Consider the following 26,187-nt stretch of genomic DNA (forward strand, 5'->3'; position numbering starts at 1 on the left):
TGAGAACAGCTACTGTATATAGCCGGGAAATTTGTGACTGTTTCCCCATCTTAAGAGCATGTAGGAAACTGGTCGAGTCACCTCGATATCGCAACCACGTCCAGGTGCGGTTAAAATGCAGTCAACAAACGGTTCGCACGGAGCCATCAAAGTGCCAATCCTAGGCAAGGAGAGCATAATCGTCGACTATGGCCTTTGGCGCAATTATGTTGTGCGCGATCTGCTAGCCAACATTGTCAGCTCAACATATGTTCTTATTTGTGACAGCAATCTCGCAAAATTTGATTACGTTCCATTCTTCAAACAACAATTCGAAGCCGAGCGGGAGAGACTCGGAAAATCTGCACAACAAGCACGCTTGCTGATTTATGACCGCATCCGACCGGGTGAACGTTCGAAAAGTCGAAAGACGAAAAACGATATCGAAGATTGGCTCTTGTTGCGAGGATGTACCCGCGACACAGTCATACTAGCGCTGGGAGGTGGTGTCATTGGAGACCTCATAGGATTCGTGGCCGCTACCTACATGCGCGGAGTACGATTTTGCCAGATCCCGACGAGCCTACTCGCAATGGTCGACAGCAGCATTGGCGGAAAGACAGCCATTGACACCCCATTGGGCAAAAATCTCATTGGCAGCTTCTGGCAGCCCGAGCGTATCTACATCGACCTCGCCTTCCTTGAGACCCTCAACAAGCGCCAAGTGTGCAATGGCATGGCTGAGGTGGTCAAAACCGCTGCTATCTGGGATGAGAGTGAATTCGAGAGATTAGAAGCCAATGCTGAGGCGATTATGGAAGCTTTGTCTAAGCCCCCTGGAGCGGGTCGATTCAAGGGCATCGAGGATATCTTCAAGAGAATTGTGCTCGGAAGTGCTCGTGTCAAGGCGGAAGTGGTCAGCGCAGATGAAAGAGAAGGTGGGCTAAGGAATCTATTAAACTTTGGACATTCTATTGGCCACGCATATGAGGCACTATGGACACCGGAAGTTCTCCACGGCGAATGCGTTGCTGTCGGCATGGTTAAAGAAGCAGAGTTAGCACGTCACCTCGGAATGCTCCCACCAGGTGCTGTCGCTCGTCTGACGAAGTGCATCGCTAGCTATGGGCTTCCCGTATCCGTAGACGACAAGCTGATCACCTCTCTAACATCCACTCAGTGCCCAGTGGACGAACTGCTTCGCAGAATGGCGGTAGACAAAAAAAATGCCGGTTCGACGAAGAAAATTGTGATGTTGGCCGCAATTGGCAGATGTTACGAGCCCAAGGCGACCGCGATTGTGGATAAATACATCCGCATTGTTCTCTGTCCCGCGATTCAGGTCAAGCCAGGAGTAGCGCCATCGTTGAGAGCCACATGCAAACCACCCGGGAGCAAAAGCATTTCGAATCGAGTCCTCCTTCTAGCTGCGTTGGGCCAAGGTACTTGCAAGATCAGCAACTTGCTTCACTCAGATGACACGCAGTTCATGCTTTCTGCCCTTGGTCAGCTTGGTGGTGCATCCTACTCATGGGAAGATGAGGGTCGTGTGTTGGTAGTCAAAGGAAACGGTGGAGCCCTGAAAGCTTCCACTACTGAAGTCTACATCGGCAACGCGGGTACCGCCTCACGATTTCTCACCACGGCTGTATCTCTTGCTCAAGCAAGTCCGGCCGCATCGCATACCGTCCTCACAGGCAATGCTCGGATGCAAGAGCGACCTCAAGGCCCACTTGTTGATGCTTTGCGGTCCAATGGCGTAGACATCGAGTACGTCGGAAAGCCGGGAAGCCAGAGCCTTCCTCTGCGTATCGCAGCTGCTGGTGGATTTGAGGGTGGTGTCATCGAGCTCACCGCCAAGGTGTCCTCCCAATACGTCTCCTCCATCCTTATGTGCGCCCCTTATGCGAAAAATCCGGTGACTCTCCGACTCGTTGGCGGCAAGGTCATCAGCCAGCCGTACATTGATATGACACTTGCCATGATGGCTGACTTTGGAGTCACTGTTACCAGGGACGGGTCTGAGCCGAACGTCTATCATGTACCAAAGCAGAACTACGCCAACCCTTCGGTGTACGAGGTGGAGAGTGATGCAAGCAGTGCCACCTATCCTCTTGCGATTGCAGCCATCACCGGAACCACCTGCACTATCCCGAACATTGGCTCGGCTTCACTTCAGGGTGATGCTCGCTTCGCAGTCGATGTCCTTGAGCCGATGGGTTGTACTATCACACAAACCAAGACCAGCACAACAGTGACGGGACCACCAGTGGGAGAGCTTAAGCCGCTCCCACAAATCGACATGGAGCCCATGACGGACGCCTTTCTTACAGCGTCGGTGCTTGCTGCTGTTGCGAAACCCAATGAAAAAGGTGCCACCACTCGTATCACTGGTATTGCTAACCAGAGACAAAAAGAATGTAATCGCATTAAAGCTATGCATGATGAGCTTGCCAAGTTCGGTGTGGTATGCCGAGAATTGGAGGATGGAATCGAGATTGACGGCCGCGGCGTGCAACTTGGTGCTGCGAGCATAGGTATCGATTGTTACGACGATCACCGTGTGGCCATGAGCTTTGGTGTACTAGGTGTGGTTGCGCCAAAGCAGACATTGATCTTGGAACGCGAATGCACTGGCAAGACTTGGCCTGGCTGGTGGGACCAGATGCACCAGACTTTTGGTGTTGATCTCGAGGGTATCGAGGTGGACAATGTTCCAGCCTCAGGCAACACTGTCGCAGGCGGCCGACACACTGCAAGAAATGCAATTTCAAATAAATCAATCTTCATTATCGGCATGCGCGGAGCTGGTAAGACCACAGCAGGACGATGGGCTTCGGGTACCCTGGGGTGGCCATTCATCGACATGGACGATGAGTTAGAAGCATCAGAGGGCATGAAAATCCCGGAAATGCTGAAGGACAATGATTGGGAGGGATTCAGGAGACGTGAAGTGAACCTCCTCAAACGCTTGATGAAAGAGAAGCCAACAGGGCATATATTTGCTACTGGAGGCGGCATCGTGGAAACACCTGAAGCGCGCCAGCTTCTGAAAGACTGGCACAAAGACGGAACAGTGCTACATATAAGCCGCGACATCGAGAGCGTCATGGAATTCTTACAGATTGACAAGACACGACCAGCGTATGTGGAAGACATGATGGGTGTCTACCTCCGCCGACGACCCTGGTTTGAAGAGTGCAGCAATTTGCATTTCCATTCCCAGACTATCGATCTGAATACTGTGCCTTCTGCATGGACCAATCCTCTGGATACCTTCGCTCGATTCCTCGACACAGCTTTTGGTCGGAGCGAGGTACTGGAGGGTATCCGAGCAAAACAACATTCTTTCTTTCTTTCCTTGACATCACCAACCATCGAAAAGATCTTGCCTTTGCTCAAAGAAATCACTGTTGGCGTAGATGCCATCGAGCTCCGTGCTGATCTTCTTGTGGATGGGTCATCGGCGATTGGCTTGCCCACCCCAGAACACTTAACTCAACAAATCACTTTGCTTCGCGCTTCAACTTCATTACCACTTATCTTCACACTTCGCACTGTTTCACAGGGCGGCCGCTTTCCAGACCAAGATAAAGATGGTGCGAAGCAGTTGTACGCTGTCGCACTCAAAATGGGGTTCGAATTCATCGACGTTGAGCTTACTTCGGACACCGAGCTGAAGAAATTCATCCTTGATCGTCGCAGAGCTTCAGCCATTATTGCGTCCCATCACGACCCCAAGGGAGAGCTGTCCTGGCAAGACAGCGGGGCAGAATGGGTACCGCACTACGATGCAGCACGCGAGTATGGCGACATCGTCAAACTGATCGGTGTTGCTCGCTCGACCATTGACAATGATGATCTCAAGAATTTTAAGAGGTGGGCGGCAGAAGAGCGCTCCGATGTTCCGGTCATTGCGATGAACATGGGCGAATTCGGAAAAATGAGCCGCGTCACGAATGGCTTCATGACGCCCGTCTCTCATCCATCGCTGCCATTTACTGCAGCCCCTGGACAAATCTCGGCGGCCGACATCAGAAAAGTCCTCAGCTTGGTTGGCGAGATATCTCCTAAGACCTTCTGTTTGTTTGGCAAGCCGATTCAGTCAAGCCGCAGCCCGGCCCTACACAATGCGCTCTTCCAAGCCACCGGCCTACCGCACTCATATATTTTACGTGAGTCTGACAATGCGAGTCAAGAAGTTGATTTCATTAGGTCACCAAACTTCGGAGGCGCCAGCGTCACCATCCCGCTAAAGTTGGACTTCATGGATCTTATCGACTCCGTTGATGATGCAGCGAAGACCATCGGGGCGGTGAACACAATTGTCCCTTCCAGAGGGCTCGGCGGAAAGACCGTCCTCATCGGATACAACACTGACTGGCAAGGGATGGTACTCTCTCTACGCAATGCTGGCGCTCAAACAACTTTATCTGGCACTCCAGAGTCCGCTCTCGTTGTTGGCGGTGGTGGAACTGCTCGCGCGGCTCTCTTTGCGCTGAAGTCGATGGGATACTCGCCACTATTTCTAGTCGGCAGGAACCCTTCTAAGCTGACCTCGCTCGGCGCGAGTTTCCCATCTAATTACGACATTCGGATCCTTTCCAGTGAGGCGGATGTGAAAGGACTCGTACCATATCAGCTTCCTTCGGTGTCCATTGGAACGATCCCTGGCGACGCACCAATTGATCCTATCATGGAGAAAGTCCTTGGGGCAGTGTTTCATGGTAGCACCAGTCAACAGAGCGATGCAGTGACAGCGCCCAGAAAGAGAATCCTGCTGGAAATGGCCTACAAACCTGCAGTGACGCCTTTGGTGACGCTTGCTGCCAGCGCTGGATGGGCTATCGTTCCTGGGCTTGAGGCTCTAGTTGGACAAGGAGTCTATCAATTCAAGCTCTGGACTGGGATAACACCTCTGTACGAATTCAGCAGACAAGCGGTCATGGGAAGTAAGGTATAACCCAGGAGAGAATATGAGGAAAGAAGTTCTAGTGCCGGACTCCGAACTCCGAACATCTACTTTCGATCATTGAAATCGAGTGCTTTCAGCTGAAGGTTCGAAGGCTTTCATCGGCTGTGACGTGCGACCCTATTGTAAAAGTTTGGCTATGTACACAGATAGATCATGTCCAAATGATTCAGTCGTTACGTTACAAGGTCATGTCGGACTTGTCCAGTCCAGCTTCGGAGTCACGGGTCGTTCGGCCAGGAATTACTTGGTCCGAAAACCCGCTCCTTACTGCAATTAACACTGTGCATATTTGAGTCACACCTGCGTATTCTCTTTGCAGTTCGTCCATTCATTACGGGGTCATCACGGGCAAGCTTAGGCGCGGACCCTGCATCGAAGCTGTTGGGTAGCTCTGGCAGGTGTCTGGTGGGCAGCCAAGCCAGTTTCCTCAAAGCTACCTACTTAAATATTCAATGGCCATCTAGGTACACCTCACCCCAAAGAGGCAAAAATGCAGACAATGACCTCCCAATGATAAGATTCGATAGACGTAAATGTTTAGCACGACGATAAGTGGAGAACTCTCCCGCCAGAATGTTTCCATTGAGCTCTTTTCGTACCCCGCCAAAGGTCTTCATATACACATATATATTCTCATTATAGAAAGGCAATTAGAGTCAAAAAGTATTGACTTTTCTTCGATAACGTATTACCAGAAGACATCCGAATACAAATTTCGACTCACTACCCTATTCCACAATTCAATTACGGGTAGGGACGACCGAGCAAGGAACATGTCTGCAAGGAGGGAATCTCGTTCTGGCGATCAAGGTACCAATGGAAAGCATTAGAGTACTGCATGACGGGTGTCCATGTATCTGGCCTGCTTCCTTCGATCCGAACTGAAGCAATGGCGGCTACTGGGCTGAGAAACACCGTTTGAACCTGATCAGAGCGTAATTCCTGCGCAGGGACATGCCTTCTCACCCCCTACCATGTTATGAATATGAGCAATTGACGTTGGCAGTTCCGCACCCACCATGTCGACCGACAAGATCACCTTCTTGACGAACTGGTGGGGCCTGTAGAGCCGACATCGAATAGGAATAATGCTGACTTCATACGAGGCACGCGACGCCATACCACGCCCCTCTATACCTCGCTCAAGCCAGGGGATACTTCCAAGATGAGGGTATCAAAGTTGCCATCTTGGAGCCCAACGACCCAAGTGTAGGCGCCGAGGTTTGGTATCATATGGTGCTTTCTAGTCGACTGATATTTATGAATGACAGGACGTGACCGAGATCATCGGAACACAGAAGGTAGATCTTGGCTACAAAGCCATGATTCACACGCTTGCTGTAAGAATCGTCTAGTTTGGCCTCTTCGATGGGTGAATCTGACAAGGAGTAGGCCAAAGCTCGTGACTTCCCGATCCTGTCGATTGGTTCGCTGCTCGACGAGCCTTTCACTGGTGTCGTTTACCTCAAGGACAGCGGTATCACCACCGATTTCCGCACCTTGAAGGGCAAGAAGATCGGCTATGTCGGAGAGTTTGGCAAGATCCAAATCGACGAGCTTACTTCTCACTACGGAATGGCGCCCACGGATTACACTGCAGTAAGTCAGCGTGGTACGGTAGCCCAGAACTTTCACTAAGATCATGACAGATCCGCTGCGGTATGAATGTGTCCAAGGCCATCATCAAGGGCGAGATTGATGCCGGCATTGGTCTCGAGAACGTCCAGATGGTGGAGCTTGCAGAATGGCTTGCGTCCCAGGGACGCCCAAAGAATGACGTCCAGATGCTTCGCATTGACGAGCTCGCAGAGCTGGGCTGCTGCTGCTTCTGCTCCATCCTCTACATCGGCAACGAGACCTTCATCTCCCAAAACCCAGAGAAGGTCCGCTCATTCATGCGCGCGGTTAAGAAAGCGACGGACTTCGTCCTGGCCTCTCCCGAACAGGCCTGGGCGGAGTACGTCGACTTCAAGCCCGCCATGGACACCGAGCTGAACCGCAAGATCTTTGAGCGATCATTCGCCTACTTCTCCAAAGACCTCAAGAACGTCGCGCGTGACTGGGAGAAGGTCACCCGCTACGGCAAGCGTCTGGGCTGCTTGCCCGAGGGTTTCGTGCCGAACTACACCAACGAGTTCTTGGAGTGGGAAGGTGAAGGTGACCAGGCCGACCCGACTGGTGACCAGAAGCGCATGGTAGCATTGCAACAGGTTGTCGCCGAGGAGGGAGGTTTCCGTCGTCTGGACGTGAAGCGCGCTGCAGTCACCGCCAGTGCATAAACAAGTCTAAGAGACACCAACCCGGAAAGGGCAATATTGTGCAAGTCTGTCTACTGACGAAGCCTGAGGACGTAAGGCGCGCCATTCATTTACTACATCTTTGTGTTGGTTTCCAAGGGAATGAGATATGACACAGAACCAGTTTACAATCATTTCCTTTTTCTCCTACATCCTGTTGAAGGTTGAAAAGACTGAGTCATCATTTGCTTTTATCGTGTAAGTTTTATCTTTGACTGCCGTTATGCACTGTGGTCCTGGGCACCCACAGCGCGTCCCACCGCTGGTTGGTGTTCCACTGTTGGTGTTGAAGTCGAGGTGTTCTTCACTTTTCGTGAATCACCAACGACGCAATACAATCACTGCGATGCCTTCTTGAGCGAGAGGATGTGGTCGTTGACGAACCACTGGCCAATCCTGTCGTTCGGAATGTACTTGGAACCCTGAACAGAGCTCAGGCAAACACCTTCAGGAGCTCCGCAGAGACAGTCGAATGGACGGTCCATGGCCCACTCAGTGCTAGGGTAGAAGAACGTCAAGTGGTCACCCTTTTTAATGTCACGGTCCCGCGCAATCTTGACTTCGCCGGCAAGACCGTGCTCTGTGAGGAGCTTAGAGATGTCGCTTTTGGGAGCACCGCCGTCTGGTGGCGCTGATGGGTATTTGCCGTTCTCATCGGGCGAGAATACATGGACCTCGACAGACGGTTGGCATGAGTGGTTCATGTACAAAAGCGCACTTCGAGGGTCCGTGTGAGTGTTCTTGGAAGTTTGGATCGTTCGCCAGATCGGCTTCTCTTGCGGAACGTGGCTTGTGAGGTAGGCAAAGTGCGATCCAGCGGGAAGGTCGACTTTCGAGACCAGTGCGAGTCCAGCGTCTGTATCGATAAAGGTGGCTAATTCTTCAAGGCCATTGGTGCTGAGGGGAAATTCCGAGACTTTGGTCAGAACAATTTCCTCCTTCTGCTCTCCATTCGCGTGGCCATTGGCATGGCCGTTGGTGGCGCCGTTTGTGCGATCGTTTGAAGCCGTCATTTTCGTTTAAGAATATTTTGATATTAGAGGAGTCAAGGAGGAGAAGATAGGAAAGAGTGGCATCGTGCGGGAACATATGAAATCATTTTTCAAAACTTCACTTTCAGGGTCATTGGACGTGTTGCACGAGCACCTCACACGCGGGGAATGCTGCACGCTGGTCTGCAAGCAATCTCGCCGTCCGAGGATCGGGTGGACATGTGGGACCCACGCTGGCGCTCAGTTTGATACATACGTATTGCACCCAGATCGAGTGTCTAGGCAGAGTGGGCCTGTTTTATTAATGGTAGCTTAAGCTTCGCTGCTAGGAGACCTTGGGACAAATGAGGCGAGGTGATGGGGGTCAGGCGTGCTGCAATGTGCCGCTTTTTCGCCGGCGTGGGAGGCCGATCTCGCCTGCGAGTGACATCCATGGTCGGGAGGAGTGACCCTTCATCTGTCTCAAATGCCAGGGCTGAAGGGAAACTTCTCTTGAATCTCGGGAATTTTGTGTGAAGGATACCAAAGTACCGAGAGACGCTCAATGCAGGCACGAAGGTAAAGTCAGAGTGAGGGCTGATGTCTTGTAGAATTGTGGGGTGTGAGCTTCTGACCGTTTGTGTAACACACACGGCGGCGGGAAGACTGCCAGATCATCATCCGGGGGAGGGCAAAAAAAGGCGCTTGATTGACAGGTGCAGAAGAGACGCCTTGCATTTCTTTGAATTCGCGTATTCGGCCGGCCCACTGCATCATCATCAAGCAGTGGACACTCGCTTGTTCATTAGCTTGATGTCGACATCAAATTTTTTGCAGGCGTGACCTCATGGCGTCCGCTTGCACATGCGGGATGATTCAGAGCTGACAACCGAAACTGGGAGGAAAGTGAAAGAAGTCTCAATGGCGGGTCGAATGCTCTTATGAGTGCCTCTGGTCTGGCCCACCAAGGTCATTGCAAGGCCAAACCCAAGGCCATGACTAGACTTTTGAATGATGCTGGGATTTCCTAGCGAGATATCGTGATCTTCCATCACTGCGAGGACTCTCTTGCTGCCCTGGAGCTTGTTATGTGCATATTTCACGTCATGTAAACGTTGAACTTCCTCGAAGCATCACGTGATTACGCGACGCGGCATACCACATGGCTGCCGTGCCAGGAAAGCAAGTAAGCCGAGCAATCACTTTACCCTGGGAAATATGAATCTGAGAGCCGCGCAGTCCTTCAGTGCCGAATAGCACATCACGACGATCAGCTACAATGGCTCTCAGTCCTATTGATGATATATCAAAACCCATCCCGGTGAGGGATGCGCTCAGCGATCAGGCCAAAGACTACGACTGCCTGCCATGCAGACTCATGGGTTCGTACATTGCATCATTCCGATCGTCATCAATCAGATCGGCCAGTATTAACATTTCCATCGAATTCAGGCTCGGCCGCATTCACGGGACTCGGCATCTACAGCTATGCATCCGGAATGTCTCAGCTTCAAAAACAGAAACACGAAATCCTCAAAGCAAAGTCCAGGTTCGGCATGGGCGCACGAAAGGGCGGCATCTTCGGAATCTCCGCAATCTTGGTGGCCATGGGTGTTTACCGATTGACGAACTAGAACATACAATTGCATCGCAGAGAATGACAAGGTTGGGAGATGGGGCTAAAGAGGAAAGCCGAACGCCTCGTTGCCGCATGGAAACAAATCGGGCGAGGTACCCAGGATCGAGTGACACATACAAATCATGCATTTGGATCAATCAACATCGAAGACTTGCGGACAAAAATACAACACAGCGGTAAAATGCACGAGTGTGGAAGCTGAAGCTTTCATTAATGGACCCCATCTAGCAAAGGAACAGATCGTCCGCTATGGCTTTGGTCGAGGCCCGATGATCTGCCTCCTGCCTCCGATATTGATACCGCTTCCGACCCCACTACCACGATTCATACTATCGCCGCCAAGGTATCCATACTGGTTAACGTCCCAGGTCTGGCCCTGTCCTGTGCCTTGGGTTGTGTCGCGAGGCACTTCTTTCTGGGCTTGCTGGTTGGTCTCCCACTCACGCTGCCGCTCACGTTCTCGCTCCATCTCTCTTTCCAGCAGGGACTTGCTGGCCCACGCACCGGCTTTCGTCTTTTCTTGCGAGGCGACCCGCGCATCGCGATCGCGTGCCTGTTCGAGACTCGAGTCGCCTGCTTCATTCGACGCCGAGATGCGTGGAGCAGCGACGGCCGGCGCGTTATTGGATTCAAGGAATTGCTCAGTCCTGTTGGGTGTGCTCGCTCCCGAAGTAGACATGTTGTCGGCGACGCTAGGGACCGGGCGCGATCTGGCGAAAATAGACCGATTAGACGTTCTATTGGAAGTGAACGACGAAAGTTGCGGATTTCGTGCCGGTATGGATGGCGGCGTTACAGGTGTACTCGCAGGCTTCGTGGCAGGCGGGTCCGTGAGCAACGACCGAGATGGAGTCTCCGGTTTCGTAGGAAGAGGTCTTGTGCTACCAATGCCTGGAGGTTTTACCGGTGTTGTGTCCCTTGCACTCTGCAACTGCTGCCTCGATGCATCACGCTCGTCGCCTGTCCAGTCGCCCTCACTTTGCGACTGCACGATCTTGGCTTCAGCAGTCTCAGGTTGCTTCTGCCCGGTTGTATCTTTGCGCAGTCTCTCTTCGCGCTCTGCTTGATACTGTCGTTCCCTCTCTCTCGCTTCCTCCAATTCCTTTTCTAGTTCGCGCACACGCTTTTGTTCCGGTGATTCGATCGTCAGACTCGCTTGCTCGGCGCGGTACTGGCTCATTGTCTGACCTCGCAGTATTGAGTGAGATCCATTTGAACTAGAACCAGCTTTCACCTCTTCGCGTTGCCTAGCTTCTTCGTCTTCTTTCCATCTCCGCTCTTCTTCCTCCCATTGACGTTTCTGCTGCTCGATCCGCGTTCGTTCCTCTTCCCGTTGGCGCAACGCCTCCGCCTCCCATCTTTGCGCCTCATCTAGCCTCGCCTTCTCCTCGTTCTCGGCGGCGGTGATCCGTTCATGCTCCTCCTGCTCCACGTCCTGTTGCTGCTGTCGTAGCGCCTCCGCTTCTTTTCCTCGGCGCAGCTTCTCTTTCTCAGCCAGACTAGGCACGTCGGGAGCTTGGCTCGTGATCTGTCGCCGGCCGCCAAACGTGATGCCTTGGTTACCCTGCGAAGCCCCTCCCATGTACCCATACTGGTGAATGTTCCAAGCTGGCGCAGTAGAGCCCTCCTCTGTACGCTTGCTCCAGCTGCTAACGGGGGGTGATGAGACTTGAGTGGGCGCGTTCCCTGTTGATGATCCTGTGACGGAAGAAGTCATCGGCGGACTCATCGGCGCCGTCGCACCGACTTTTTTGGGTCCAATCGTGGTGGGGAAGCTTGAAGGATTTATGCGATTCGCTTGTCGGCTGAAGGCTCCCAAGCATTGCAGTACTTGCGCAGCATCTTTGGCTTCGAAGAGGTCGACAGTGAGGAACCGATCGTGAGCCGGTAGACTCAGAGGCGCCAGTTCGCAGGCCCGGAGAAAGTGGCTGATGTTCTCCATCTGAATGAACGGCATTGCGCTCTTCTTCCATTTGATCGGAGCATGTTGCGGTTGGATGGCGAGGTTGGCGAGCTGACACAAAAGGACACCATCCTTCAGATCTGCAAGGAGATTGCCGGTTGGTAGCTGTGTGTTGAGAGTGGACTCGATCCAATTCCGGGCTTCATTCGCTGCCTGTGGTGTGTACCGGGACATTCGCAGATTGCGCATATCAGCGTCTAACGAAGTGACCGACGCCATGACAGGCAGCCACTTCGACAAGCGCAGCGATATGGGTCGATGAAGATTGCGAGTGATCCACAAGTCGGTCGTTGATGCACCCGTGCGATAGGTCCTCTTTTTTCGAGAATCCCGCGGAAAGGTAGGGAATTTGATATTGAAATGGCTCGGATACAAATGGTCCGAGTGGTGCAATAAGTGCAGAGCGTGATCTCTCAGTGCTCAAATGCTATGTGGGTTGGTTTGCAATATGAGTACAGTAATTTATGTTATATCTGAATGTCGCTACTTCATGAACAGTTACAGCATTGCGTTATAACCTTTGCGCAGAGCACAATGCGGCCGCGTTCGTCACCAACCACCGCCTCCAAGTGCCATCGTGTTTTTCATATGTCATCGCCTGCCCGACCCACATAAGCAGCACGTCCGTAATTGGGTACTGCAGAGTCCTGTCATCACTGCGCGGGGTGGGAAACCCGTACCAGTACGCACGGGACAGGGCTTGGAAGCAACGTCACAAACGTTGGTACACTACGGAGGGTCATTACGGTATTGAGCAGAGCATCGCCCACTTCATCATCGTAATCGAAAGGCAGGAGCAAACAGAACAACGCAAAGGAGTTGGTAATGCAAAACATCTATCACCAAATAATGGTCAAACCCTCCAGCTTTGAATACCACGGACGCTTTGTTTATAGCAATACTCGTTTGTGTGTGTGAATTTCGGTAACATTTCTCGTTCGCCCCGCAAGGGTGTATGTTTGAAGGTACCTTCCAAGGTTGGTGTGGATGGATATGCTGTCGATCCGGTTTCTTCCATGCACATCCACGTGACATGATGAGCACCTCGAACCCCGCAGCAGATGGAATCAAGAATGGGGTTTGCGTCCTCTACGTGTACTGCGCAGCACCACCTGGGCATGGCGCAAGAGGGCAATGATAATACACCTGGGCAGTGATATTGCAGGTGGGTAAGAGAATGAGAGACGGCAGTAGAGGGAGTAATAAACGTGGCTCGCGTAGGACACTCGTGGCAGCCCAAATTGATGGGACAGCGGGAAACAGTGTCCTGTGGTCGGCGCCCGGGCCATCCCGTCCGCGGCGCTAGGTCATCAATTGGTCAAATGGGAGCGGTGCGTGTGAGTGATGCGAGTCTGCAAAGAGCCTGTCCACCGAGCGAGCAGCCGACCTGACATGATGCTACCGTTCCTGCTACACTACTAGATATTATCGACAGCATCTCGTCAACCTTTCCAGTCCTCCCACATGCGGGACCGGCGACCGCGGTCACAGCTACGGACACAGCAGTAACGACACTCAGCGTGAGACAGCTTTCAAGATTTCGGGGTGGCGGACAACCGACAGTGGCAGCCCAGCTATGGATTCCATGCGGCACCTTTCCACATCACTCCCACAGACCTCTCGCCAACAAAATGATCGAACAGTAGATCTACTGCCCGACTTTAAGCAAGCCGCTTTATCCGTCACCAACTTATACAAAGCCGCCGATCAGGCTCAGCGACGAGCACGGACAGCTGGTTATCAGGATGCCTTGGAAGATATCTTGACGTTTTTGGACCGGGAGAATTTGGGGTTGATGGATGGTGAAGGATGGCGGGTACGGCAATGGGCTACACAAAACCTCGACGGCAGTGGCGGACTTCCTCAACAAGCAGCCAGCGCAGCTCGTTCAACGACCGACGACGATGGTGACGAACGTGCATCGAACAACAAGGACGAAGAGAAAGAGGAAGAGACTTGCTCCAGCCCGGAAGCAGCAAGACAAGCAAGTTCGGAAGACCAAGACTCGTTGCGACGAAGAGTGGTTTCTGAGCCGCCTCAAGTACAAACCATAGAGATCCAGCACAGTCCGCCCAGAGGGGATTTCACATTCGTTTCACAACACGCATTTCCCAGCAACCACGAAAGGAACGCTTCTTCGCCAGGCATGGAACTCGACACAACTTCTGGATCGACTCCCATCTTTGCTCAATCATCGATACCTTCTGGCGCAGATATCGTACGGCAGGCCCCACGATCATCGCGGCCTAATCGGCACACAAACCACAGCAAGAGGACAGACACACGACCTTCGACATTAAACTTTAACCTCGGAAACGGCGCAGGTAGCAAGCGTAAACTACCATACTCTGACTTCTTCGACATCTCCGGATTTGGCGAAGGCACAGATCGCAAAGACGGAGCAAGTGGTGGCGCCGGCTCGGGCGGGAGTCCGCACTCGAGTAGAGGCGGCAAGCGCGGTCGTCACGTATGATGAAACGCGACTGAGACGATGCGACGCTTGATGTTTGTTATCATGGAATGGTGTTCTGGGTGCTCACTAGCATGGGTTGCGGGAACTGGTAGGCTGGTGGCATTTTTCGTTTTCTTGGCAGCATGAAGCGTGATTACTTTGCATTGCGTATGTCGTTCATGTTTGGAACTCCTGCCATGGGGAGAGCATGGACGAACATCGCAGGAGGGTGTTCATTCGTTACTATATACCCAACAAGACGTTGCATTGTGTGATTCGATATACAGCATGGAGACGGAGTTTGCAAATTGTCCATGCCACTGTAGTGATGCCAATCGCCGAGTTTACTTGCACCACGATCGGATCTACGAAGACTAGCTTGCACCACGATCGGATCTGCGAAGACTAATAAGCAAAATCCATGACGTGCCCAGGTGGATGTACTAGTCCATCTAACATAATTTTCCATTTCTTCGTTAATGTGATTCGCAAGATACAGCGGCCTAGAACTCCCAGAGTCTTCTCATGTCATCGCTGTCTTTCCCGCTGATTGCTAATTTCAAGAAAAGAACATTTTCGTGTATCTCCAAAGAGGCAGTGTCCACCTCTCCGCCTCTTCCACTAGCATTCTACTTCTTCTTTGGGCCAAGCATAGGCTCGCCAATGTTTGTTCCCGTCAATCGGACATTTGCAGCCTTCTGCAGCTTGAGCAGCGCGTCCATGGGCGGAAAATCCGCACCGGTGCGCTCTAGCGCGGCGACGTAAGCCACGTCGACGTTGGCTTTTGATGCCAAGTCCTTCTGTGTCATGGTCGCACCCTTCTGGTTCTTCATGTTATTCCGGGCCTGGGTCAAGGCCTTGGAAACCTCTTCGGGGACCTTCTTTGTCGCAACGGGGCCGTCTGCCCGGTCGACTTTGGTGAGACGCTGGCCTTCGGGGTTGCTGCTGGTCTGGAAAGATGCACATGAGGAATTAGCAAGTGCTTTTATGGATCCGACCGTGGAAGACCTGGAGATGTAGACGCGACGCCAATATTGTTCTCTGACTGACAGGACCCCGCAATGGATCATTGTGCTCGGAAGAAGAGTGGGACACTTACGTTTGCTGCGGCGAACTTCTTCTCAGTGCCGATGATGGCACCGCTTCGGGCAGCTGCGTTGAGAGCGCTTTTTCCCTTGATCGTCGTCTCACGTGTAGCTGTGCCTGGTCCGCGGACCTTGCTTCCGATCTTGGTGACTGATTCCCAATCTTCCGACATTTTGTTTGTGTGCTGGATAGTAAATCTTATTGGATGAAGGTTGAGTATGATCGTTCTGGCAGTGTTGCTGAAATAGGTGTAAGCTGTGGGAGTGTATAGAGTAGAAGTCTAGACGGTGTCCTACAAAGGGCGGCAATTAATGACTCTTGCTGGAGAGTGGCTCAGGCCCTGAGCCCATTTGGGGCAATCGCGGTCTCACAAGTATTCGATGACGTTCTATGGTGGTGTTAGCACGTGACGTTTGACTCCATTTGGCGGGACAACACGACCCTGATGACTGCCTCATCACATCACAAGGGTGCGCATTTCTCAGCAGGTATACGAAAGTGACTTTGAACATGCGTTCTAGAATTGGAAATAATTATCACCGGCATCAAAGCACCAGATTTCTAACAACATGATATATAATAAGTATGAACTCGCGAAAATGGCGTCCCACGCGCAATAATCCAATATGTGTCTGTCTAAAACCAATGCGGCTCATTCCCTCTGATGCTTAACTTCTCGAGCACGTCTTTCGCGAGGCTGATCAACCCGCTACTATGCGGCATGTCGACCCTGTCCAATCGAGCTTTCGTCCAATGAAGAATCTTCTGAGTTTCGGACCATGACTTCAGCCCTTCGAATCCGTGCTTCAGAATACTTGCGATGGCCGAGTCGGAGTCGTGGCTACCGGTTGGTCCGGAAGTCTGTTTTGAATTCATCTTGACGCGCTTCGCTGCACGATGATTGTGATTTGTGGCGTAGGACTTTACCCAAACGGTGATTGCCGCGAGATAGATGGCCCAGTCGCGGTAGAGTAGACCAACTTTGGGATGCTTGTGATGAACGCGGAGAATCGCAAAGGCATGTGCTAAGGTGTTCCTTTGTGCAGCCGCAGCCGAACTCTCGCTTGCCCAGTTACGAACAACTATCTGAGCTGCGGTAAATTCGGCCTGTGAGCTTAGCTTTTCGGTCATGATCCAACTTTCTCCTGCAACTGCCAGAATATCGCGGATCGGCGCATTCTTGCAAAGCATTGCCGTATGATACGCCATCTCGGACCGAGGATTTTGCTCGATGGCGTGAAGGAGAGGCGACGATATACTGTCATCGTCCTCGAGGAAGCAGCCGCCGAGGTGCACGCCCAAAGACGGTCTAATGATGGTTGCAATCATCATTGAGGAAATGAAGCTGTCGTATGGCTTCATTGATGGTGCTTCCAAGGAAGAAGCGCTGCGCAAAAGGTCGCAAATGGTCCCGTTTTGGGGATCAGATAGATCCGCAGTAGAGTCCGCGAACGTGTTTGGTAGAGCGTCCCACGATGACTGTGATTCGGTAAGAGGAATGTTGCAGAACGCGGCCAGCACATCATTGAGTGGTTGCCTGCCGAACAGCGCAGTTTGTTGAAGGTCAAGCAATTGACAGGCTAGGAGCAGACGTTGCTTGCACTGCACATCTAGATTGCTTGAGTAAAGAGGTGCTACTGGTCCGTAATAGTCGATGTAGCCGGCTGTGTTAAATGTCGGGTACGATCGCATAGATGTTTCCGGATCGTTAATAAGCTATTGCAAAGTCAACCTCTTGCGCAGATGTAACGATCATTGAGAGCAATCTGCATACCTGATTGTAGACTTGCTCGAAGCTCCTTGAGAATTGAGCGGATAATTGTCTCGCTTTGAAGACAGAGTAGATCTCAACTAGTACAGTGGCCTGCAAATCACAGATACGATTTGGTTGATACTGTTGGCTCGCACGCTGGAGAGTCAGATTAGCAATCTGCTGCATCGATACTGCTCAATTGTGCAACACTCACCCTTCGTAAAACCTTGACACATCGTTCGTGAAGGATCCTCGAGTCGAGGCTATCCTTGATTTCTCCAAGCGACTGTGCACCCAAAGCCATCACAGCAGTCTTAAGCAATGGTGACGGAGGCGAGGACTCAAACTTGTCACGATGCAGCACCGGGAATAGGGGATGGATGTCTGCCCAATAGGCTGCGACATATCTTTGTTGTGTCGGAGCCACGAGGAAGTCGAGGTTGAGATCGAGGTCAGTCCCAGGTATGGTGAGCGCCGTGAGCTCCAACCGGTCACGAGCTGCTGCCGCAAACATTTGTACTGGTTGAAATGGAGTGCTGTATGTTAGCTGATTGCCATATCCAATAGCCGCTGAATTGTCCTGGTTGTAGTCCACATCGATGCAAAGAGTGTTATAAGGGCGATTCTGCGGATGTCTACCCTGCCTCTGCAGTAGGGCCGTTGATCCGGAGGAGATGGACGATTGAGAGGATCGGCCTGGCTGGCCATAGCCCTCCCACAGAAATTCAGGAGCCCACGTCCGATCGGAGAGTGGTGCCTGGTAATCATTTCCTGCAACATGATCGAAGGGCATCGGCATGCTGCCAGAAACCGATACCGCATAAGGAGATGACGTAATATCGATATTTGGTTCCATACCAAACCCTTCATCACCAACAAGTAGTGGTCGCACAGAATTTTGGAGTTCGTTGGGTGGTATCATTCGTTTGTAGCTGAGAGCGATGAGCGTCAGTGGACGATGTTTGGGACTATTATATCTCGAGGCAATCATGCGCAGGCCATTGTAGCAATTGGGCCATCCCGGGAAGTCGACGACTGAAAGACGGGACGCAGGGTACGAATGCATAACCGCATATACGACCGTGACGTGGTTCGTGAAGATAAGCTTACCTTGTTGGAGTCGGTCGCTGCCCATTGCTGGCGACAACAGCATGTTGCGGTTCTGCCGATAGCATTGAAGGCGCGAATGCTGCAGGTGGCACGGCTGAAGTTGACACTTGAGCATGGGTAGATTCGACGATGCTTTGTGCTGAGCCTTGGCTATCTATGGAGTTGCGGCGACTTGACTGGTTTTCAGAATCGTTGCTAAACACGCACCTAAGTCAACGAGGAGCAGAACTTGACCGGGGCAACATGAAGTCACTTACTGTCGTACCCGGTGGCGCGCGAGAAGATCTTCTCTGTAGAAAGCACGCCGGCAGCCTGGAAAATTGCATGGGTAGGCGCCTGGGTTGTGGTTTTGCTGATGTCGTCTGATAGATGTCAGTAACGATACTTTTGCGCATCGGCTTTACGAAGGGCCCACCTTAGATGTTCTGCACGTGTGTAGGTCTATAAGATGATCAGTCAGAGTCAATGTGTTGACACGAAGCCTCGGACAATGGAGATCACCATGATGTATCTGGAAGGATTTCGCTCGTGCTGGGCACATATCGGCTATCGTGTAAAATCCCGAGTCGCGCAGAAGTAACGACTTACCTTTCCACATTCATCACAATGGTGAACCCGTTGCCCTTTGGTCGCTTTACTAACCCGGCCAGTGCGCGTATACTTGACGACGCTTCCACTGGCCGCTTCGGATGGAGTGGGAGAAAGGTTCATTTCGCCGGCATGGACAGCGGACCCAGGTCGGAGGGAGGTCTGGTCTACTCGTGATCTACCCGAGGGAATGGGAGACGATGTTAAATCGGGCCTGGGACTCTTCGAGGATTGAACTGAAGGTTGGCGAGAACGTTTACGATTTCCACTAGGCGTAGTATAATCTCGGCGGAAAGCGCGGTCGTCGACGGACTCGGGAGCTTTGGGGTCCATGATGGGTCGACGATGCAGATATATGGCTCTAATTGTCGAATGGATCGCAGTTACAAGTTTCTTGGAGGCCTGGGTAAGCTTTGGCCGCAAGCGAGATAAGTGACGAGCCGCAGCCAAGTGGGCGAAGTGCCGTAAACCGCACGATTTGATGTGGTGGACTGAATACGCGAGCGTGTATTGGCTGGTGTTGAAGAGGAATACTGCTGCGCCAACCTTAGCGGGCGGCGTGACTGTGTAGATGTGACAATATTGGTGCGACCAGGAAGGACGATCGATTCATGAATGTAGCGAGAGAGCCACGGCTTACGGTCAGATGACGACAGTGAAACCCGAGCCTAGTCCTGACGGTAGAGGACAGGAGTCTGGGCAAAGAGCGATGATTTCCACAGGGGTGGAGAAATGAGTATCTACATGTCGACGGACGAATATGCGGCATCTAGGCGCACTCCATTGAGAGAGGAGCCACAATGGTGGTGGCGGCGAAGCGTGGCCAGTCGAGCAAAAGAGGAGATCATCATCACAACTATTCCGGGCCATGACGGCGTGACGAATCGCACTCATCCATGCGGCCGGGACGATTGTGCCAAACTTAGACGATCCTCCTCGACGACGGAGAGATACAATGTGAGGGAACAATGAGATGAGTGTGAAGGGCCTTTCTGACTCCGCCGCTGTCCTACAGCGATGAGGTGTGTCTGCGTGTAGGTTGTCTAGTCCTGTGAGATGCAGTCATCAGTGGTGTGTTTCGCACATGGACCTCCACTAGCGGACGGGAAGGAAGCCGTGCGGAGGAAAAGGCGTGTTTCGCAAAATGCCGTCAGCCTCCTTTCGGCTTAGGCGGACCAACACCGCCCTTGCCAAAATCTATTTTCGGGTCCAGGATTGGTGGCTCTCACGCGGTCCTAATAATAAAGGCCTTCAGACCAAGACCAGTCTGATCCATACCCTCACCTTATATGACAGACCAAGTGATCGATCTATACATGCGAGCCGTATGTAATATTACGAGAGTTTACAAAGGATCACCAGAGAAATGATGCGCGCAGGGGTCCTCGAAGTGTCTTTTTGCGTTGCGGACACCTGCTTCGTAGAACATCGTCATCTACAGGTCTGGCGACAATAGACAAAGACCAATCGTGGATCTCATGGAGCCCTGGTATGAGTCTCGCATCCGTCGACATGAACGTCAAGTGCTTCCATGTCTACGCGAGATAGTCAATATCCAACTTCCATGGCATGGAGCGCTAGTCAACCTGCTAGTGCGTGAGCGCTGCTCATCCTCGCATTTCACCACGAGATAGTAAATCAGACGCTATTTCCGGTGCCATGCACCCGCAAGTAGCCTGTATGACGGGTCCGGTCTCATGGCCATAATGCGGTGCGATGCGGGTAAAGGCTACTGTGCGCTTTCGAAGCCTACCTCCCGCAGTCGTGTGTGAGATTGTCAATTTGCTCTGTGTACTTTGTACACTCACGACTCTGTTCACGAGTTTGGTCGGAAATGGCTGACAGGCCACTGCCAGGGTCTGCCCTGACCGAGCAGCGGCCACGAGTGCACGTAGGGGACGGTGCGCAGCGTCCTCGCTCGAGCTGACCCGAGAATGAGGCGCGGCATACTGCAGAACTGACGGTGTTCGTCTAACCAGTCCTTCTTACCACATCCTAGCATGTCGGAAATCTGTGTGCTCTAGCTACTACTCTAGTCTATAGATGTCGGAGTATGATAATCGACAATGGACTGTTTAGAGCCCTAAAGCGTGATAATTGCTGTTTCTGTCACCTCGATGCGGTTAGTCGAAATATTTGCGAGATTATGCTCCTTCTGGCACACGCCAAGCCATAGTTGGGAATGGAAATGCAGAGCCCTCGACTACCTGCTACTAGGTAGGTAGGTAGGTGGTAGGTACAGTACCTACAAGCTGGAGAGGTAATCCTACGTCTCCATAGCGCATGATGTAGGTGCCCAAGTGCAGGTGTGCATGGAAACTCGGAAAGGTGAGACAAGCGAACGCAACTGGGGGAGCCAGATTTAGCGGCCGGCGCATTTCTGCGGCCTGGCACTGACCACCAACAGCTTGTTCATCTTCTTTCGGTGTCACATAATGTTCAAGGGCGATTCATGATTCATGATTTGCTCATTGTTGTATCCGCGCCGCATCATGTCCGCGCGGCGTATTCTGTCTAAGTGCACAACACATCGATTCCCATTGAGAAGCGTAATTCCAAATATGACATTACTACAGTACATCATATGCGGGATTCTCCTGTGTCCACGACGGCGGCACAGAGAGAGTCATTCACGAAGAGGGATGCCCCTGCGGCATACTTTATAGAGCGATCACTACAAGGCGATCAACTTCATTATCTATGTTTCGTTCCGAACATGTCCGACCAACGCGAACTTCCGATCTCGGCGAGCATGGGCGAGAGGTCTATATCTTGAGTCGATGGACGTGTTTGGCTACCTACCTAGGTAGGTAAGCAGCTTGTTGGTGTTGCTGTCACACAAGCGACGTGGGTAGTTGTCTCTTGCTCGCGTGTGCAGATCCGCTCAGGGTCATCCGTCTCGTGCGCAATGTCCCTCCCGAAACAATCGGCCACATGGTGTTATGGACAACAAATCATTATTATCGGAGTTGATTGAGCGACTGTTGACTTGTTGAATGCCTGAATTGCGAGGAAGTCCATCTCGTCCACGTTTCGGGATATCGATGGGATTCCCTTGAGGCAACAAGAAAAAGACGATGACGCGCGCCCGCGGGTCTCCCCTTTGGCTTTGACTCCATGAATACCCCGCGAGACATCATCATCAATGAACCGCTCATCATTCCAAGGTACAGTGTTTGCGCCTAACCACCAATTTCGACCGATTTGAAGAGTGCAAATTGTATGTAGGAGTCCCAGCATTCTCTCAGGCTGGATCAGAGAAGAAATGGGTGCTTAAAAACGACACACAGATCCGGTCACCGTTGTCCGACGACCGCCGGCACCGCCTTTCCAGATTGTAGAGCTCTCGGACCCTGACTTCGCCAACCTCTGTGCCTGTGAATAGACCAAGTCCGTGATTCTTACGCGATTGTCACAACCGCACAGCCTGGCTACCGTTCGAGTCTCTACGTTCATCTCGTCCAACATGGTCAGATTGCTCGACTTGGAGACGATTGTGAACGGAGCGGAGGTGTTTGATGATGAGCTCTCAGCTGCAGGTGAGAGGTCGAACCCTAATATCAATCAGTTTTCGGCAGCATTGTCGTGTTATCCGTAAGTCACGCGCCTTCGTCCCTTCTTCTTACATTAAAATGGATGAAGAGATCTACATGCTGTGAATCCATATATCTCGAGTCAGCCTGAGAAGACCAATATGATGCTTATCTAGCTACCTCTTCCAGAATTGCATATCAGCTAGCAACATATCTCGACCTGAACTCTCTCTACGAGCTTTCAAGAACATGTCGACAGGTTCGAGCAAACCTCTTGCAATATCGGCAGATGTTGATAGCACGGACGCTCCACTGCAGCAACGAGGAGCCTTGGTCCAAACAGCGGCGTGACGAATTATTGCAAGCCGAACCAGACACCTGGACGACACATGGTGGCGGAGGTGCTAGAATCGAACGCATCACGAGCGGAAGAAATGGGATCTGTGCCAGGGACATGGTGGGAGACTGCCGTCGATGCGGTCGGGTGGTCTGCAGGGTATGCCTTGACACATCGCGACTAGGACGGCACATGCTTATTGTCAATGCTCACCGTGCCTGTAGAACTGCATAATCAAAACGCCTACCACAACAGTCGTCAGAGGAAGACATCGACGACTTTGTCGAACATGTATGAAAGCACCATTGAACGCACTCACAAGCACCAAGACTACAAAGGTCGGAACTGGGTCAAGGTATACGACTTCGGGATTTTATCTGTTGACCAGTACTAACTCGCCTCAGTGACGACGAGGAGAATACTTCGTTGAGCTACATCCGTCAACCTTGTACCTGTGAAACGATCGTGTGGATCTGCCAGCCGTGTGGGCACGCCCTACGGCCTGCAGATACAACCTATATCCGCGGTTGGGCTTGGCGTACGAGATATTCCGCCTGTGGCGGCTTCGGCGCTGGACTAGGAGAGGGAAATGAAGGAGTAGAGTGTGGCTGGATGTCTGATTGCCTTGCAGCACGCATGGTCGAGAAGGACGTCGAGTGCGACGCATCTGAACTAGCCGCATTGGAGGAGGAGCTCGCGAAAGCCGAGATGCAGGGTCATCGATGGGTCGGGTGCAGTTACTCGACTCAAGAAATTGTCGGGATTGGAGGCAAGGTGAAGAAAAAGGTTCGAAAAATAGTTCCCGTCGGGGCTATCGTGAAGGAATATGAAGATGAGCGGGTGACGGAAAAGTTTCTGGGTCGTGAGCATGTCGGAACCAACCGCAGTTGGTGCTCATGGTGCACACGGGTCATTGCCAGCAACAACGACAAAGATAACGCGAAGTCTAGCAGTCCCGTACACTCAACCCTCTCCGATGGTTCCGAAGATGGTCCGAGCCACTGAGGTCATCGATCTTCAGTACTTGTGGCCTAAACCTTGCGCCGAAAGTTGTCAACCCATTCTCAGTCTGGACCTGGACGACGACTACAGAAGTGTGCAACCACTGAGTTACGGAGCGGGCCAGCATGGCTGGATGCTCTGCGCTGAGGGGACTTCATCTTGTCATTTCACAGCCTGGGTATTCATTCTTTCCAAATAGGGACCCGATTGTCGAATAGACTTGTTCCCGATCGCGATTGACGTTCGGTCTAGTCCATCGCACGAGTACCTTGTCGCCTCAGATTCTCAAGAGCATAGGCCAATCTCAGCCATCACATCTCGAGCTGCTGTGCTTCCAACCACGCAGCCCACTCCTCAGCGGTCACACGATTCTCTCGATCTTTCTTCAGTGCTAAACGACAACAGTCAACAAAATCTTGACATGCAAGCAGCCGCTTACGGGACACCGGATCCATCCGGGCAAATCCTAACGGGTCGCCAGCCTTGATGGCCTCTCTGAGCATAAAGACATTGCCGTTACAAGCCGCCTCGTAGGGCGAGCCACCGACAATGATGGCAAGCAACGTCAAACCCAAGCTCCATACGTCACTAGCAGGCGTCGGTGTACTCAAATCTTGGCGCGTAACACGCAGCTGCTCTGGCGCCAAAAAGTCCCAAGTGCCGCCAGCGTTCGCGTCGGAGTCGCCGTACGCGGGCATAAATGCCGCAGAGAAGTCGATGTATCGCGCACGTATCACGGGTCGGGTCTGTCCGAACTGCTCATACATGTCCAGCAAGATGTTGGCGGATTTGATATCGGCATGCACGACTCCCTCGGCATGCAGAAACGAGAGCCCGTTGACAAGATCTACAGCTATACCCGGGAATGTGGCAATGAGCTCGACATGCCGAGCCACTTCTGTCATTTGCTTAAGTCGCGCGGCGAGATTCTCCAGACTGCCGCCAATGACAGCTTCAAAAATCAGATTGCCGTTTCGCTGGTCCATACCATAGAATGTAACCACGAATTGACTGGCGTTCTCTCGCGTTTGAATCCGGCTGAGAACACGAGCTTCTTGAATGAACACATGTCTCGCATCGCTGCGGCTAGGCTGCTTGACGGCGAACAGGCTCGGCGCTGAAGGGCCCCTTGTCTGACGGGGAGTGCTGGGCGGTGAGTCATAATCGATGGCAATGCTGGATTTAGGCTGAGCGAGATACACAGTGCTCCAGAGACCAGATCCAAGAACTTTTGCTCGTTCCAGTTCATAGTCGATCTTGCTGAAATCGTAATGGATGACATCGGCGTGCTCATCGTTGCTAGGTTCCGGGCTTTTCGTCGATTGGGGCGTCAATGGCGGAGACGGGTTGGCAGACTTGAAGTTCGGGCTGGGCGCCAGTGTGACATTCTTTCCATCTACTGAACTATCTAGGTCAAGGTCGTTTACATGTGGATGCGGAACCATGCGGGCGTTCACGCTGGGACTGAGTTGCCCGACATCCAGTGCATTCGAGGTAGATTTGTTTCGAGGATGATTGGCATCGCGATGGTCGTCGCGTCCGGGGCTCGAATTGCCCGCTACGGAATATGTGCGGACACGAAGAGGCAGAGGGCGGAATTTTCCAGAGCGACGGTGATCATTTGTCTCTTTGCGGGGAGGCGTGGAAGGACCTGGCGACCATACTATGCTGGCCATTGTCCGGTATGCCGATAGCTAAGGCGCAAATGGGTGCTCGAGAGAAGTCGACTGGGGAAGTACTCGGGTCGTAAAGCCGTCCAAGATCGGAGTAGATTTCGAGGAAGAAGGCCGATATATCTCCGCCAGCCAAACGATATTGATCCTCAACGATCAAGCGTTGAACCCGAGGATGAGGGAGGGAGAGCAAGCCATTGGCAATATACTGTGAGACATGGTATCGGGGAGTACTGAGGTTGCCGACGGATCTGAGGGAGAAAGGATATGGAGGAGCACCGCAGTACAGTAGTAGCACGCCCTAGGCAAGTAAGATGATATCACAGAGTCACAGACCACAGGCCTGTGGGTAGCGCGCGCACATGTAACATAGCGAGTCAACATGCGCACATACACACCTAGGTGCGTAGGAGAGGTGCGCAGGACATCTCAAACAATAAAGTATGCGCGCGAAGGAAGGGGGGCGAACGGAGATGCCGGCCGGCAGATCAGGTGCGAGGGCGTCGTGGGGCGGGCGGCGGGCGATGCGCTGATGCCGCCAAAACGATTAAGCCGTTTTGCATCGAAGACAACGGGCCACCACCGAGACCAGAACACTCGGGCAGCAGGTATACTGATGAGGGTGGTGGTGGTGGTGACAGCTGCGGGAAAGTGTGAATCATCGTGCACGATGATAACTAAGTCAGGTCCCGTCCAGCCCGATAAAGAGAAGATTGACTGGTCGCAAGATGAGTGCGTCAAACGATGGCTCTGCTTATTCTTTTAGTGATGATTATCGGACCAAGGCTGGCCCATCTGCAGGCAGAGGTGTAACAATTCAAGGTTATTT

At 52.3% G+C, this 26,187-nt stretch overlaps 11 protein-coding genes across 11 annotated transcripts; 5 read left to right on the forward strand and 6 right to left on the reverse strand.

The window, feature by feature from the left end:
• Positions 1 to 66: 66 nt before the first annotated feature.
• On the forward strand, positions 67 to 5,248 carry K489DRAFT_377871 (AROM pentafunctional protein, ARO1). Its single transcript, XM_033604264.1, has one exon. It carries the CDS (start codon positions 116 to 118, stop codon positions 4,940 to 4,942), a length of 4,827 nt encoding a protein of 1,608 aa, XP_033462356.1. The 5' UTR covers positions 67 to 115; the 3' UTR covers positions 4,943 to 5,248.
• Positions 5,249 to 5,574: 326 nt separating this feature from the next.
• K489DRAFT_377872 (pyrimidine precursor biosynthesis enzyme THI11) lies at positions 5,575 to 7,430 on the forward strand. Its single transcript, XM_033604265.1, has 5 exons — positions 5,575 to 6,008; positions 6,061 to 6,163; positions 6,226 to 6,294; positions 6,347 to 6,553; positions 6,604 to 7,430. The coding sequence occupies exons 1-5, from the start codon at positions 5,974 to 5,976 to the stop codon at positions 7,231 to 7,233; spliced, it is 1,044 nt and encodes a 347-aa protein (XP_033462357.1). The 5' UTR covers positions 5,575 to 5,973; the 3' UTR covers positions 7,234 to 7,430.
• Positions 7,431 to 7,601: 171 nt separating this feature from the next.
• On the reverse strand, positions 7,602 to 8,021 carry K489DRAFT_299268 (uncharacterized protein; the record flags this gene model as incomplete). The annotated part of the gene is made up of 2 exons (XM_033600373.1): positions 7,602 to 7,841; positions 7,932 to 8,021. Coding segments are annotated over 2 exons (330 nt in total), but the record flags the coding sequence as incomplete, so codon positions are not given.
• A 1,495-nt stretch (positions 8,022 to 9,516) lies between these two features.
• K489DRAFT_301066 (uncharacterized protein) lies at positions 9,517 to 9,856 on the forward strand (the record flags this gene model as incomplete). The annotated part of the gene is made up of 2 exons (XM_033600422.1): positions 9,517 to 9,604; positions 9,675 to 9,856. Coding segments are annotated over 2 exons (270 nt in total), but the record flags the coding sequence as incomplete, so codon positions are not given.
• K489DRAFT_377874 (uncharacterized protein) lies at positions 9,834 to 12,293 on the reverse strand. The gene has a single exon (XM_033604266.1). The coding sequence runs from the start codon at positions 12,041 to 12,043 to the stop codon at positions 10,109 to 10,111; it is 1,935 nt and encodes a 644-aa protein (XP_033462360.1). The 5' UTR covers positions 12,044 to 12,293; the 3' UTR covers positions 9,834 to 10,108.
• Positions 12,294 to 13,194: 901 nt separating this feature from the next.
• K489DRAFT_393165 (uncharacterized protein) lies at positions 13,195 to 14,297 on the forward strand (the record flags this gene model as incomplete). The annotated part of the gene is made up of 2 exons (XM_033606762.1): positions 13,195 to 13,674; positions 13,699 to 14,297. Exons 1-2 carry the CDS (start codon positions 13,401 to 13,403, stop codon positions 14,295 to 14,297), a joined length of 873 nt encoding a protein of 290 aa, XP_033462361.1. The 5' UTR covers positions 13,195 to 13,400.
• A 67-nt stretch (positions 14,298 to 14,364) lies between these two features.
• K489DRAFT_155043 (uncharacterized protein) lies at positions 14,365 to 14,936 on the reverse strand. The gene has a single exon (XM_033599248.1). It carries the CDS (start codon positions 14,743 to 14,745, stop codon positions 14,431 to 14,433), a length of 315 nt encoding a protein of 104 aa, XP_033462362.1. The 5' UTR covers positions 14,746 to 14,936; the 3' UTR covers positions 14,365 to 14,430.
• Positions 14,455 to 15,514, reverse strand: K489DRAFT_377876 (uncharacterized protein). Its single transcript, XM_033604267.1, has one exon. It carries the CDS (start codon positions 15,344 to 15,346, stop codon positions 14,906 to 14,908), a length of 441 nt encoding a protein of 146 aa, XP_033462363.1. The 5' UTR covers positions 15,347 to 15,514; the 3' UTR covers positions 14,455 to 14,905.
• A 452-nt stretch (positions 15,515 to 15,966) lies between these two features.
• K489DRAFT_155070 (uncharacterized protein) lies at positions 15,967 to 19,248 on the reverse strand. Its single transcript, XM_033599249.1, has 8 exons — positions 18,814 to 19,248; positions 18,727 to 18,756; positions 18,641 to 18,666; positions 18,483 to 18,587; positions 18,226 to 18,420; positions 17,330 to 18,047; positions 17,137 to 17,271; positions 15,967 to 17,078 (listed from the first exon to the last, which is right to left on the reverse strand). Exons 1-8 carry the CDS (start codon positions 19,144 to 19,146, stop codon positions 15,999 to 16,001), a joined length of 2,622 nt encoding a protein of 873 aa, XP_033462364.1. The 5' UTR covers positions 19,147 to 19,248; the 3' UTR covers positions 15,967 to 15,998.
• Positions 19,249 to 22,279: 3,031 nt separating this feature from the next.
• On the forward strand, positions 22,280 to 23,688 carry K489DRAFT_313772 (uncharacterized protein; the record flags this gene model as incomplete). The annotated part of the gene is made up of 4 exons (XM_033600965.1): positions 22,280 to 22,407; positions 22,536 to 22,842; positions 22,908 to 23,032; positions 23,088 to 23,688. 4 exons carry the CDS (start codon positions 22,280 to 22,282, stop codon positions 23,686 to 23,688), a joined length of 1,161 nt encoding a protein of 386 aa, XP_033462365.1.
• Positions 23,689 to 23,996: 308 nt separating this feature from the next.
• On the reverse strand, positions 23,997 to 25,361 carry K489DRAFT_368505 (kinase-like protein; the record flags this gene model as incomplete). Its single annotated transcript, XM_033602956.1, has 1 exon — positions 23,997 to 25,361. One exon carries the CDS (start codon positions 25,359 to 25,361, stop codon positions 23,997 to 23,999), a length of 1,365 nt encoding a protein of 454 aa, XP_033462366.1.
• Between the last annotated feature and the right edge of the window lie 826 nt (positions 25,362 to 26,187).

The sequence above is a fragment of the Dissoconium aciculare genome (assembly GCF_010015565.1).
Source record: "Dissoconium aciculare CBS 342.82 unplaced genomic scaffold K489scaffold_3, whole genome shotgun sequence".
NCBI lineage: Eukaryota > Fungi > Ascomycota > Dothideomycetes > Mycosphaerellales > Dissoconiaceae > Dissoconium > Dissoconium aciculare.